Source organism: Anser brachyrhynchus (assembly GCF_964034855.1).
Source record: "Anser brachyrhynchus genome assembly, chromosome: 7".
In the NCBI taxonomy this organism is placed as follows: domain Eukaryota; kingdom Metazoa; phylum Chordata; class Aves; order Anseriformes; family Anatidae; genus Anser; species Anser brachyrhynchus.
The window spans coordinates 23,039,729-23,055,771 of record NC_137701.1 but is presented as its reverse complement, the minus strand read 5'-3'; the positions used below and the strand labels follow the sequence as shown (position 1 = coordinate 23,055,771).

General features: G+C 36.8%; 1 protein-coding gene across 7 annotated transcripts in view; it reads right to left on the bottom strand.

The window, feature by feature from the left end:
- The window catches only part of GRB14 (growth factor receptor bound protein 14), a 66,227-nt gene that overhangs the window by 12,496 nt on the left and 37,688 nt on the right, over positions 1 to 16,043 (bottom strand). For all 7 annotated transcript variants that reach the window (XM_080601287.1, XM_080601291.1, XM_080601293.1 and 4 more), the window contains 4 exons: positions 14,894 to 15,050; positions 9,132 to 9,253; positions 7,166 to 7,240; positions 853 to 990 (listed from right to left, as the gene is read on the bottom strand). In XM_080601287.1, coding sequence (XP_080457413.1) covers positions 853 to 990; positions 7,166 to 7,240; positions 9,132 to 9,253; positions 14,894 to 15,050 — 492 coding nt within the window. The remainder of the gene's footprint in view (positions 1 to 852; positions 991 to 7,165; positions 7,241 to 9,131; positions 9,254 to 14,893; positions 15,051 to 16,043) is intronic.

Here is a 16,043-nt window from a genome sequence, read left to right as displayed (position 1 = left end):
CTTCCAGAGAGGAAAAAAAAAAAAAAAGTACAAGTGATATGATTTCTGTGAAAACATCCATTACATTCAAGATGCAATAAGAGCAGTAGTCAGAAATTTTGAGTCCAGTATAGTTTTCAAGCATCAAAATAAAATATACTTTCAGAATTTGAAAAAATAAAATAAACTTTAATAATTACTGTCCAGTAGTATTTCTAACCATTACCTCCATCCTCCCCAATGAATTAGGTCAAGGAAGAAAAAAAAATATATTTGTTGAAGGATGCAAAAGCATCTCAATGAGTACTCTGGCATCTAATGGAAAATTCAAAAGAATGAAAAGCATGTGTTTAAGCGGCTTACATAAAAGGTGTCATATCTCTAATGTATCCTGTTTAACACAGTCAGGTTTAAGTACCGACAAAAATTTGAACTAGCAGAATGAAAAACAGTGACAGAATTCAAGAACTCTAAAAATCTTCCAATAAAATCTTTTTATACATATGCTCTTGTATAATTTACATATTGAAGCATTGTGCCCATCTTTCAGAGCATCTATTTCAGAATTTTAACTATTTTTAAAAGATACCCTGTTAACCAATTAAAAAAAAATGCGAACCAGACTGAAGTAAAAGTTAACAGGCAAAAAGAAGCTAGTTTTTCCTGATACAATGCTTTCCCAATTTTATATCTCTCTCTCTATATATATTTTATCTATTATAAATGGAAATTATTTTCCCTTATCACTGTAAGATAAAATTCAAATTTCAGTTAATATTACAGCAAATGATAAATATGTATACATTTGTTCTAACTTTATAATTCTCTCCTCCTTCTTTATTGTTGTTTGTTTGTTTGTTTGTTTTGCCTTACCTTAGATGTACCTTTAGTGGAAAAATAAAGACCAGATCTTCTCAAAAGAAAGAACAGTTTTTTCCATGATTTTTTCCCCTGTTCCTTTGCATGCAAATAACCATGAATCTCAGGATATGTGCTGGAGCTTAGGAACATCTGAAAGAAAATATCAGACATGCATTTTTCTTTTTATCTGAAACCACCTTTCTGTTTCATTAAGATATTCAGACAAGACTAAGGGGAATATACCCCTAAATTCACTATCATATCACAGTAGTTCAGTTATTGCATCTAATCCCATTAGAATACCTCTGATTTAAGGCATACAGAATGTTACATAACTCCAAGGTATGCAAGGCAAGTTACATATTTATACGGAACATATGGTTTGAAATGAGAGCATTAGTTATGCAATGTTGACTTCAGCAACAACACCAGTGTAAGAAGTTCTGATCCCATGCCTCAGACCCTATTTTTATACAACTGCAAATCAATGCTACCAACAGAAGGAAAAGATAAAAAATGACATCTCTTCTCACCTTCCCCTGCCCATTACAAACCAGAAAAAGGAACGGATCTGAATTAAAAATCAATCAAACAAATCACAAAATCTAAATCACAAAATCACACAGGTCTGGAGAATATTGCTATTTTCAGAAGAGGAGGGAAAAAAGGTGTCAGGACCTAAAGTAGTCCTTAAGTGGGTGCTTCAGTTGAATGGAGCAGAGTAGAGGCTGGGCCAGCCACCAAGTATTTGCCGCCTGTGCTCAAGGTCATGGGGTAGAGCGTGTTTATCTGAATAAAGCTGCATTAGGAGCAAGGAAAAAGGGCTTTAAAGTTCTCAGAGGGATCAGATATTTTGCCTCCAGAACCAAAAAATAGTTTGCACCCCTTCCACCCCCAAACCATAGGAAAGGCAGAATGATACAGACAGACAACAAAGTTAACTGATGCACTGAGAGGAGCTAACTAATGCAATTCTCTCTGCTCAAGATACTAAATAACTTCTGTTTTAGCCTTTTCAACCAGACATTATCAGAGTGCAACACAGCTGTTGTCTTGCTAAGACCAAGTACAGTTTTATTAGGACTGCAAAAGCACCTACTAAAATCTGCCAACCACATTAACTGCATTCTATGTCCATGTAACATATTCATTTCTATTCCTCTTCTTTCAACAGAACTACCCAGAACTATGACTCATATCTAAACATACTAACCTAGAATTCTTCAATTTCCATGTATGCAAAAAGAATCCAAGTTACTACTAAGCTCTCCAAGGAACCTTGCCTCAGACTGGCCTGCAGTACCTTAAAAACTATCTAGGCTCATATATGGTAGGGAAGAAGGGGTTTTCTTGCTGATTTCTGCAGCTTTCATCGCTGTGTTTTCCTCCTCTCTGTTGGCACTTCAAGAACATCTGAGCTGAGGACACGAAGCAACAGATTCCTGGGCAAGAGGCAGACTGGCTGGCACTGGACTGCAGCAAAATGATGAAGTGAATGTGATTTTGGAAGTATACCAAGGTCTTAAGCCACTAAATAATGGACTCCAACCAAGATAAACAAGGTTACTTTCACTTTTATTGTTTTCCTACCTTGCAGTCAGATGCATGACAGCACCACATGTAGACCGTCCCAAGCTGATTAAATTCATCTGTTAACAATGCAGTAACAAAGACAGGTTTCATTTGACAGACGAGCACCCAGAAAATCTAGCCCACAACTGAGAATGCATTAAGAGAGCTTCAATGCTATTCACCTGAATAGTAAATTACAGTAAGACCAGGTACACCATGTACCTGTACACCATTTGTACCACGTACAAATGCAGTTCAAGCTTTCTCAGCCACACTGAAGCAGACAGGTCCTGGTAGCTGTTCCTGATAATCTTCCCATTTGCCACATATTAACAGGTTCACTGATGGTGAATATATAGCCTGCACTGAAAAGTATTTTTACAGCAAAACCGAAGTCAAATGGAAATTTAGGATAATCTAAGACAGTTGATGTATGTAAAACCAAAAAAACGCATCTCTTTATGCTGTATTCTCTCTGCCAAAAATGAAATGAGTGCCTGGCTCCTAGCCTGCACAAGCTCTTCCCTAGGATTCCCTAAGAGCTTCCGATCAGAAGCATAATCATGAAACAGTCACATTTCTTACTCAGCAGGCCAAAGTGGAGGAACAATACAAAGCTCAGCTTCAACAGCCACTATTGTATCCATGCTATCAATTCATCTAAAGTAGCAATAACTCTAGGAAAAAAGCTATCCTAGATCCACCTTTTCCCTTCCAAGACAGCTGAGGATTGTAAGAGAAAATAAAATATTATGTATTTGTAAAGTCAAAACCATTAAATATCCCAAAGAATAAGCAGGAAAAAGATCTGAGAAGTGAATGTCTTTAATAAATATATAAAACTAAATAGAGTAGAAAAGAAAGTTTTTTGATTTTTTTTTTTAAATGGAAGTATGTGCAAGATTGAAGTTTATTATTGGGGAAAAGGATCCCTGTTTATGCTGATCCCTGTTTAGAGAGAAGGCAATCAAAATAGGACAAAAATAAGAAAAGTCCTTCATATAGGTGGAAGAACTGTGGACAGTTACATGATGATATGATGAAGACAGTGATTACTGATCACACAGTATGCAGAAATAAGTTTGCACCCTCATGCAGTGAAATATACAACTTGATATGTAGGGTCTATCAAATGCCACCATCTTTCAGACATTAATATATGACAGCAACATGGGCCAGATTATGATTTGATTTGCTGTAAAATCAACCAACTTAAAACCAACTTGAACAAAAAAAAAAGTTTTTTTGTTGTTGTTGAGGGAGGGGAGTCAACAAGAAAAAAATGGAAGAGAAAGGACATTCCACGGTCTCAGATGAATAGTAAAAAATTCAGAAATACTAGATGTCACTTGAACAAAATAAAGATTGAAAGCTACACAACTTATTTGTCTGCTTTCAGGCACTGAAGGCATTCATAATGCCTTCAACAGTTTCATTGAAAGAATGGCTGTACTGGGGGAAAAGGACAACATTTGCTGAGGTGAATGCTTCTTGAGCAGGTACACACAATTTTGAGATTTAAATTAGGGAATCTTATTTTCCTAAGACTCTGTGAATCAAGTTTGAATTTGATGACTGAATCTTAAATCTACGAAGACACAGAATGGAACAACTAAAAATATGGAGCAAGGAGAAGAAGATGACAATGAAGAAAGGAATAAGAGGAAAGGGCAGAAGGGAAAGATTATATCAGTAATCCCACATTTCCCCAAATTCTGAGCATGTGTCTTCATAATCTTATCTGTTTTTACCTTCATTTTTCCATATACAACATTTATGTTTTATATTTGTTCAGGAAATACTAATGTTACTTTCTCTAATACATTCTACATTAGGTGAAAGGGTTGTTTTTTCATTGCTCTGGAAGATGGCTTGGACAGGTGCTCTCTATAATTTTCTAATGTTCTCACATTATACGTAAAAAGCTGTTAGAAAGAAGCAGCCAAATTGGTCAACGCAAGATTTGAATTCTGAACTTCAAGTCTACCTACAGAATTGTGTCAATCACATCTATTGAACAACCAAGATGGCATGGAATAGGTCTATTCTTACAGTAAAACCAGAAAAAAGCATAACAGCCCAAGTAATGTCTATTGTCTAAACTGAGGATGTGTCATTTTTGCATTTAAAGTGATTGACAACTTGCATAGTGGAAAAAAAGTCTGATCCACATTAGAGATTAAAAAAACTCCAAAATTGAAGAAACGTTATTTTCAATCAGAAAGAAAATGAAAGAAATTTAAGAAAAAAATTTTAATCCTTTACAGTAATTTTAGAATAAATTCTTTGACTTCAGTGAGGCTAGGAGTTCACCTGCTAACTCAGAAGGAGTCAGTCCTGTCAACACGATGTTTTGCAGTCTATTCATTGGGAATGCCATCTTGAATAAGAATATAAAAGGAGCTAATGCATACATCAATTAACCCAAAATAAAAGTTACTCCAATAAGCAGGCCACATTTTAAACAAGTCGCAAGCCTCATTTAAAATTAAATTCAGCAAGTTTCACATCTCATTAAACTAAGTGAAGGAATTTGTTACCCTCTTGTGAGAGTTACTAATTCTCAAAAAAAAATATTATATATATATTTAAAAATAATAGGGTATTTTATTGCTATGAGAAAGGCCTCAGATTAAAATCTATATACTACAATTTTTTTAAGGCATCCGATTTGCAAAAATAACCTAAAGCCAGTTTCAAATTATCCATACTGACTACTACTAGACATGTGCATAGAGTGTTGTGTCTCAGAATAGTCACACGCCAATCAGCATAACGAGACACTTCTTTACTTTTTTTTTTTTTTTTAAGTTAAAGATTGTCATGGCAAAGATTGAATCCCTGTCTTTGGTACACATAGATATTTGGCATATTTCAGACCTTGTGATTTTACTTACACATGCGAAATAGAAAGGACAGGCAAACTTTTTGCTTGTTTTTAAGACTATTTAGATGCTCTGATTTAAAGTCATCAGGCAGAAATACTTACTCTTGCACTTTCATTGAAAGTCAAGAAAACCATACTTGAAAAACATTTTACTTGCTTACAGGTCAATCCACAAAAAGCTATAAAAGTATCAGAAGTTATTTTTTAATCATTTGTAAGCATTGAGTTGTTAAAATTAATGTCTCTCTTGATACCTGACCAAGCACATCGCAAATAACGCAAGCCCATTAACTTGTCTTAATGAAAGTTTCCAAGGAAACAGCAACACACTGTAAACAATCTACTGAACAGCTTCTGCTGAAGTGTGCGTGGCAGCTGCAAAATCCAAGAGGGTATTCCGTATTTTGTGTCCACTAAGTTTTATTAGACCAAATACAATCAAACAGACAATACAACATCAAATAGCAACAAAGTAGATTTCATAACAATTTTTTCAAGCTAAGAAAACTGGATTTAACATTATATATTTTGAATTATTCTTAATCTGACCCACAAGCTTTGCCCATGTTCCCCGTATCTCATATTCTATTCCCAGGAAAAAAGGAGATTCTATGCGACGGTATATGGCAAACAGTTTCATTTAAAAAAATACTTACTCAAACTATGAGATTGTTTGCAAGCAAAATAAATTAAGTTTTAACAACAAAGGGGACAAGATTTGATGACTAAATTAAATGCTTGCATTAAGCTGCATAACCTGTACTCCATGTAGGTAGCAAAAGTGAACCAATTTTCTATAGATGTGCAGCATGTTTTGAAGCTAGAAAAAATGATTTAGGTTTCTAAAAACGATTTATAGTATCCGTTGTGTGTCAACTACACTTAATTTGGAACCTTTTTTTTTTTTTAAACAACATTTGAGGGTAATTGTAAGATCCTGACTAGCATCCCCTCTTATCAATATCAATAAGGATATAACTACTTGATATGGAAGAATGCTTTGAAATTTAGTTCTTTATTGTTTTTCATTTTCTGGTGAATGTTAAGGTAGAATTTATTATATGGATACAGAAAAAAATATTTTTTAATTACCATATTACCTTTGGTTCTACCTTAAAATATCTTGTGTTATTATGTTGCCTTTCCAATCATTCTTTAAACCCAAAACTCACACATAGGGTTGTTGTCTTAAGACCAGTGAAAGTTCTTCTATTAATTAAATTTCCTAGTGACAAGCAAACAAGAGTGATGTGTATGTTTCCACCTTTATTACTCATTTTTCCCCTCTTTGAGAAGTAAGATGATGATCCCTGATACGGTCATTCTGTGAAATTATTCCCACTGTAAATTAAAATCTTGTGTCTACTTAAAAGATGACTAACACTGAGTGACCTACCATTTTTTTTTGGAAGGCTACAGTAGCCTTCACACTAACAAATCATACTAGTCAGTCTAAATTTCCTACTCATTAAGTTCAACAATTTAACTCTTTTTATATCTATTTCTATCACATTACCAGTTCCTCGGTATTCTACTGTTGTGCTGCTGCAAAGTATGGGCTAATTAATTCAGCACTACACTTTTTTAAGGAAACAGTTTCACCTGAAATACAGGTATTAAACATTTTTACTGCCTTTTTGGCCATTTTTGCACCCTTTGGCAAATGGCACATTCAACAGTAGTCACGTAATAACTGACTAGAAGGGATATTCTATATTTCATAAGAAAAAGAAGTTATTAAACATATTTTGTTTTACACAAAAACTACCAACAGATCCGACAGTGACAAAGCACTATGCTCACACAAATACAGACAATTGGGAATTCCACACTTTATTGGCTCATCTTCTTTCAAAGATTACATACCTGTAATATCCCAGAGTGGCTTACAGCTGCATTGGTCTCATTTGGAAAAGATAACATATGATCTGGGAAAAAGCTCTGCAATGACAATAATTTCTATCAAAGTTCTGTAAAAATAATTATTAAACATCTCTTTAGGATGTAGAAAACAGATGTAATATCCTTCCTAAATTTGTAACATCCTATATATTACTTGCTGAAAAACTTAGAAAAACATCAACAGTATCTGTAAGCAAGAGGATTTCATACAGCAGTGCTAGTCATATTGCAATACCTGGCCCTTAGTGTTATTTTTCTAGTAGTAACGTCTATCACTGTTGACAAGTACGACTTGCCTGGGGCTTCAATATGCTACAAAGTAGGGAGGATATACACCAACATGCTGGAAAATACATTGTTTTCTATTGTCTTCATTACAAAGGAAACTCAGTAAAATATTTCATAACTCCCATTAATAGAGAACACGTACTTTCAGGTTTTTTGTTTGTTTTTCTGAATTGGCTATTCTGAATGATATAAATATGAATCAACACTAAAATGTGACAACATCAATATGGGGTGGTTAAAAAGTCCACATTTAAAGTGTCAATTTTATCATCAAGAAAAGCTCCAGGGGTGATTTATGACACAGACCTGCAGCTGGTGAGTTCAATATAGTCATGACCATATGAACCAACCAAGAGTTAAGTTTCCTCAAGGTTTGGACAGTTTTGAAGCTAATATTCCCTTACCACCCAATGTCTACTGACCTTCATTTTTAATAAAATTGTTAATAAAATTAATAAAATGTAAATAAATTGGTAGGGTTAATTCATATTAACACATTTCTAATAAAGCATTCTTGCTACACCATTACGACAGTACCCAGAAGAATAACTCAACAGGAATGGTATGGGCTTTGATTAGGCACAGCTGTTGGAGCTATTCACAGCTGCATGCCTGCCATGCTCCACAGCTGGTTCCCCTCACTAGATAACCAATACACATACACTTACTTTTTGAAAGCTTCTCAAGCTCAGAATTTTTCACTAGTGCAGTAGTATCTCTAATGACAGAGGAATTTACAGTTTGTCCAGAGAAACACATTTGGAAAAGGAAAATGCCCTCAAATCTCTTACATCTTGTGGTGTCTTAATATTTACATTTTCATCCTTTTCACAGGCAGATAATTTGAGTTCCCTTCCACTTTTCACCTTTCAAGTCCTCATTCATTTCTATTTCTCCCTTTGACATCTGAAACAAGCTGGCCTTGTAACAGACAGTATTAGGAGTGATCCAAATACACCATGCATGTGAGTAACCAGATGGTAATTTTCTCCTGCTGAGCCAGTACTACTTCTATGGTCTTTGCCATCAGGCAAGTTCTGAATCAGTAGTGTTAACCTTTGGCAGCATCCTTGACTTACAAGTTGTCTCTGCTCCCTTTCCAATCCTTACATATGCTAACTTTGACTTCACTTTCACTTACTCCTAATAGGTTATGGCTGCTCATGGCTTTTTGTGTCAGTTGTCATTTAGCTGCAGCTCTGAGAAGCTGCCATTGGTCAGTGCTAGACCATAACATTCAATTTTCACTTTAACAATAAAATCATCTTTGCTACAGATGCTTCTCCTTGTACTGCTTCATTTTATATTTTGTTGTCACTTAATGGAAACTTAACTTCAAATAATTCTCATTTTGTTATAGGTCAACATGTAAATTTCAAGAAAATTAAATCCATGTCTCTCTCTTCTTCCCTCATCCTCACAAAAAAAAGTAAGAATACTGATACTTTACAATTACAACAAAGTTACTGGCCACCATATACAAGCGCTGCAATATATTTCTTGGTCCCATAAACTTCCTCCTAGTTATTCCTTTTGACTCGCATTACACTAACAGCTTTACACTCTGCCTGAGTGTAACAAAAAAGACTATTTTGCAGCACCAACAAATGCACCACTTCACAGATATAATGCTATGACTTACCACAGGATTTTTGAAAAATTCATATTTGGCATAATATTTTCTAAAATACAATTTGTTTTCCTCTTGCATTCCCCAGTTTGACTGGACTTCCGTCACTAATTCATGGTCTTCTATAGCTCTTCCTGTAAAAACAACAACAAAAGACAGCACATAATCTGCACCTAAGAACAAAAACTGTCAAACACGAAGATGTAGAGGTCAGATAATTAAAATTACGTATGTTATAAAACATTAAACAAGCAATCTGAGCACAGCCCATTAATCAGGTGCATGTTACACCAAGTTACTGTTCCACCCCAGTTGAAATGGGCTCAACTTTAATGTCTGAGGTAGTTCATGTAGTTTTTCTTTTACTTTGTTTTGGTTGGTTGCTTTTTTAAACAGGGGGCAGCTCTGTTACATGACCAAATCCACATGCTCCATGCAACAGAAGCCACAGGCAGTTCCTGCCTTGTGATGCATGGTGCAGCAGGAAGCACACCACCTCAACAACTCATCTCTACTCACCTTGCCTGGGGTGTCTGGAATGTCTTCCTGACACCCCCTTCTCTAATGAAGCATTCATAAATTGTAAGCCGTCCACAACATGGGAAAGCTGCCTTCTCCCCTGGACCCTGCTGTCTTTTGAAGCATTTCTAAAACTGCAGATGAACATAGGGCGTTTCAGCGTTTTAACGCTTTTGCACAAGCCAGAGATACTGAGAACGTTAGCAGCTGTAGCACTAACATATGCAAAAGAAACAGTAAAAGCCATGAAAAACTAAAAACAAAACAAACCCAAAGCCTACAAAGTGAGCCCTAATGTGCAGATTGGTTTTGCAATAGGTAAAGGGGAAGGGAAGACAAGACGAAGAACTCAGTTATGGGAAATACAGCAGTGGAGGTCAGAATCAGTATTCGTACTACTTTATATTGCTTCTGTAGAATAGATTCTTGAAAGAACTTTTCAATTGCCAAGCAATATTAAATGCATTTTTGGGAAAGAATTTAAGAATTTTCCTGTAGATGTGTTGTGCATGTTTAAGAGATGCATACTCTGAGTAATGCAGTAGGACTACTCATAGGGCCGGTTTAAGATCTAAATATATGTCTCCCTGCCAATTATGGAGTTTTAACATCCAATCTTTATCATGTTGTCAAATGGAAAATGCAATTAAAATATAATATAAAAAACATGTAACTCACACAATTTTCTGATCATGTTTCCCAGACTTCACTGCATTATCATAAGGGATTTATGAAAAGAATATAAAGAATATAAAGAATCTCCCAAGCTAGAGATAATAAAAGCCTCTTTAAACAACAACATCCTGTTATCAATCTTCTTTTGCCACCTCTTTCACCAGCCACTGCTTCATACTTCCACACTGAGAAGTCTGGTGGATAACAGCCTTACTGTAGCCTGCAAATCTACAAGCTTCTTCAGGAAGTTTCCAGCTAGCAAGTTTAGAAATAATACACTCATACAGCTAAATTTCATCCCAATATGAAAATATCAAGCTCATGACTAGCAGAAGACAAAGTGCTCATATGATCTACAGATCAAGTATTGGAAAGTTAAACTTCTATTGGATTTAACTGAGTTTTAAGCCCAAAAGACAGAATGTAAAGATGCTTCATGAAATTTACATGTTGTAAACAGATCAAATAATGCAAATAAAAAACAGAGTAATTCAGAAAACTGAAAATACCCCCAAAATACTGAAATAAAACCAGGTATTTTAAAGGCTTGGACAGACTGCTCTACTCCAAAATATACATTTGTCAGTTGCAGGGGGAGAGACACTAAAGAACTGAAGCTCTTACTCAAAAACAGCATTTTTTTCTTCCTTTCAGAGAAACCTCTCCTCTGGGATGACATTTAAACCTCTTGCAAGCTTGGCATTGTGACATTTAGGAAAATACCATTTCCTCAAGAGTTACTTCTTGGTACAAAAATAAGGCATTCTGCATCACCCCAATGGATGGGTAAGGATGTTGATACTTCTTTATTTTTAAGGTGTCATATTAGAGAATCTTTCACAATTGATTCGACTTATTTTCTTGAAGGAACTGAAGCACTCGGTTAGTACACCCCAGAACACAGTCCTAGAATCAAATTACTGTGTGTTGCCATGAGAAAGCTGCGCTTTGGTTTAGTTAGATCATTTTTTTCCTCTTCCAGCTAGACTCGAGAGTTCCCTCCTGCCTCTCTACCCTCTCTTTATTACCACTTTCTCTAACATGCTGACCACCTGCTACAGCCCAAAACAAAGTCTTCCTAACTATGGGAAGTACATAAAGCACACGAAAAAAGATTTAATATTGGAGAGCATGACAGGCCACATTTTAAATAGCCTCCTCTCTAGCCACCCGGTGGGAATAAAAAAAAGGAAAAAAAAAAATGAACAAAACAGAAAGGTTCTTGCCCAGCCCTGCTGCACAGATAGTGCTTTGTGCGATTCCTCAGGCCGCAGCCCCAGGCAGCCTTCCGACGGGCTGCCCAGAGGAACGCAGGCAGCGAACACAGGATGGGACGCTGAAACACAACTAGGTGCCTGTCCCAAGGCCTCACAAAGAGGAACCTCGAAAAATAAGCCTATTGAGCTGAGGCGGCACAGGGCACCTGAGAACAGCGGCGGATTTCTGTGAATTCAGCAGCTCGGGACTAAAGGACACCTGCAGGAGGCGTGCTGCCTCTCCCAGCGCCGCCGCTGCCACAAGCCAGGCCCAGATTCGGGGCAGGCCAGCGGTGCGCGGAGCGCGGGTGCCCCCCGGCGGCACAGCGGGGCCCGGCAGCGGCCGGGGGCCGGGGGACAGCGGCCGGGGGCCGGGGGACAGCGGCCGGGGGCCGGGGGACAGCGGCCGGGGGCCGGGGGACAGCGGCCGGGGGCCGGGGGACAGCGGCCGGGGGCCGGGGGACAGCGGCCGGGGGCCGGGGGACAGCGGGTAGCCCCTCACACAGCCGCTCAGGTCCGGGCAGCGCCGGCCCAGACCCGGGAGCGGGACGCGAACAGGCCTAGCGCCCGTCGGGCAGGGCGGTGAAGGCAGGTACAGGTCTGTGGAAAGGCCAGCCAGGCATACGCGGACAGCGGCTGCGGGGTGCCTTTTGTTGCTTCTGTCTTTAACCTTGGCAGGCAGACACACCTCGCACAGCGAGGAGGGCACGCGCCAGTGATGTAATTAATGTCTGCCTTGATTAAAAGCAGAACGCTGTGCTCAGCTCACTGAGATTTGTGCAATCATATCTAATTCAGTAGTATTCAGACAGCTGTTAGATATTAAAGAAAATGTTCGCTAATTGATGAATGAATTATTAATCACCATCATACTGGAATTTACACAGACACACACGCGCTCACAGTATTTCTCCTCTTGATACCCATTCATTTAGCTTGGAAGCAGAAAAAGACTGTCCAAATTTCCACGGATATAACATATGACAGTAATAGCAAACAGTCCAAAACTAAGTCAGCATTTGAAAAATATTTGTTCATGCTATTCATCCAGTGCTTAAGAATATACTAAATGGAAGTCAAGATCAACCTTTCACTATCAAACCTTTCAAACAAAAAACAATCAAACAGTATCATAAAAAAAAAAATTATTCAGTACTACAAAAAAGTAACAAAGATATCTCAAGTTGCTCCTTTCTTTGGCTAGTAACATTGAATTCCCATCCTCATGATCTAGGAAATAATTTTTGAAAATGAGCAATTCATTTTTTTCTAAAATTATGCCCAAAGCAGCCGGACCACTCAGAAGATTGCACGGTGAACGCAGGTCTTCCAACCGGCACACCAGCCATTTTGAGAATTTCATAATCATAGGAAAAGCAACTTCACTGATGATTTGATACAGAAATCTTCCACTAAAACCTTCAGACAGAAGCAAACACGCTATTTGACAAATAAACCAGGAGAAACAACACCACTATGATTCTGGCATAGTTTGTCAAAAGTGAATTCTTCAGTACTTATTACACTACTTAAACACCAGCCACATTATAAATTACAGAAAACACTTCTACTGTTTATACAGTAGTCTTGTCTAAAGCCATTTTTATACCTCCTCTTCTGTAGCAGTCAGTCATTTACAGTCTCGACCCAGATTTAACTCTGACCTTACTCTGAGCTAGAAGCATCTTACAACTGATACATTCAGTGCAAAAGGTTATAAATACCTTTGAAATGTTACAAAGCAAGAAAAAAAATTGAGAAACGTTTGTGGTTGTCTTCATAGGATAAAGGAGCAGAAAAGGGCAAAAAAACAGTTCCAGCTTTTGTAGTTCATCTTTAAAATATGGCTGTTAAACGTAATACAGGTTGAGATTCACAGTCAAGTTTATTTTACATAAATGTACAAGTTCAGATCCCCTGATACATACTCAGAGAGGGAATTTTTTTAATAGCTTTTAAACATATTTTTAACATTTATTTATGCATTTTTATTTTGAACAGTAAATACTGCAGTTACCAGGTAGCAGTACAATCTCTTCTGAAAATTAGGGCATCCAAGGAATTTTCTATATATTTTAAAATGCAGGAAGCCCGCCCTAAACTTCTGTCTCAAACAACATTACCTTGCACTAGCTGAAACTTCCCTTAAGGTTGCAGAAGAACTACTAGCTTTGGTAACTCCATCACAGTGGCAAAGTTTAAGAATAATATGGAAATTTTGAGTGATACGAAATTCAAAACATGTATTTTTATGTCATTAGTCTTGTTAGATTTTTTTGATGTAATTCCCAATCAAAAATAAACAAAATACTGAAAAGTAGTGCTGTAAAAGCAGGCATGATTGTCTGATTAGAGTACCGATTTAATACTACACCCTCACCCAGGCTTCTGAACTCATCTTTTGTTGAGTGCAGGCTTTCCTGTGTTCCTTTGCAAACATCCCCTTTCTCCATGTATTTAACTTTTCTTAATGTGCTGCAAAATCACATCTATGTTATAACAAGATATAGAGACCATAAATTAAAATTATAGTCATAATCTGAAACCACAGATTAGTTCTTTAAACTGCATAACTGTATAATACACATAGAGGTCTTATTTGCTTGCTTTTTGTTCATTTGTTTTTTATTTTCTTACGGAAATGCTGATGGTGTGGAAGGAGTTTAAAGAGTTTTATTTCCAGCAACTTAAAATACTAAGCATAAAAGTACTTCAATGCAAGTTCTTTGATTCATAACTGAAAGTTTAAAAGAGTGGGTTTGTTTCACTTAAGAAGTCCTGTCCCAACATCACAATAAATCTAGCCAAACTGACCGCATTGAAGGAAAATACTGATAGCCTACTCCGATGTTGTTTCTGAAGATTGAGTTCTGTTGCCCAGAAAGGACAGCACTATGTAACCACTTTCTGTCCTTGATGTCAGAGATTTCACTCAGATGTGTTGGGGATAACAATGATTTTATTTGCAATGAAAATATCCCAATTCTTACTAGAGATAAGCAGGAAATACCAGTGGAAGAGAAAGAACTGCCAAAGAAAAGCAAGGAAGAGAAAGGAAGAATTTGCAGAGAGAACCTTAATGGTCAGTGTCTTCCAAATCACTCTTCCAGGTACAGATGAAGCAGCACAAGACAAATGTATTGTGACAAAATTTACTTTACCGGCATGCTATCAAAGAAATAAAAAAAAAGGAGAGAGAAACAATCCCCTCCAAACAAATTCACACACACTCTCCCATTACTTTATTTCTAGGCGTATTAGTATTATACCTTTAAATGAAAATACACCTTATTTACTGCCATACTATTGTATAGAATGTCTTACCTAAACCTGTGTGAGTAAGGTGCTCAAACAGAGTCCAGTTGTGGTCATCAATATAGTGGTTCTTCAGTATCAACAGCTGACATACATCCCTGGCTGTTATATCAGTTGGGACTTCCAAAGCTTTGCTAGTATCATCTTCACTATAAACTTTAATTACCTGCAATAAATAAAAGCACTGAAATACCCATGAACTTAATACTCAGTTAATCCAAGTATGTTCTTTTCTCAGTGTCATTCATGACTGAGACCAGAAGCTATAAACATAAGATGCAGTACTAAAGACAGCTGATTCTAGTGCAATTGAGTGTGTAATTGTTATTGAGAACAAAACAGTTGAACAAAGTATATTCACTACTAAATTTGATGACTGGACATCCCTTATCACAAGACACGATATAGACTGGTCTGTCTGCTTTAAAAAAATGTTGTAATGGATAGGTAAATTAACTGCACATTCTTATATAAGCTAAAGAAGAAATCACAGAGGATAAATGGTGAAACTTAAAGATTCTGTGAATGCAGAGCTGTAGAAAGAATAAAGCCAGAGTTAGTTCAAAGAACAGCATTTGGATTCAAGATGCTCACAATTGTGTAGATAATAGAAATAAGGGATGCTACAGAGCTACTTCAAGTTTTCACTGGCAAGAACTGGAGCTATGAGTTTTATTTATTTATTTATTTTAAAAAACACATATATACACACATACAGAAACAAAACCATCAATACAGGAAAGAGTTACCATCATATGAAGACCAGGAAAACAAATAAAATGTCCTAAAAAACATATATGCAAAAACCAGAAATAGACAATTTTTATCGTTTTATCTCAGTAGTTTTTCTAAATTACTTTATTCTCTTAAGGGTGTTTGGTGGGGTCAAGGGAAGGAGGCAATACAAACTTTCATGACATGTCTGTCATTTTGACTATGACTTCTTAATGAAATTTAAAATTTTTCAATATTGGTACACATTTTAGAGTCCTGAAGAATTGGGTGCCCACTAAGTTCTTGAAGAGGTGCATCGTGGGCTACACCTGCTTATGCTTAGTTTCAAACCAAAAGAACAAGTCTTATTGCATACAGACTGCCGGAAAGAAGACATGTCAATTTAAATATTTGTTTTGTTTCTCTGCAGAAGAGTGAATCAGAC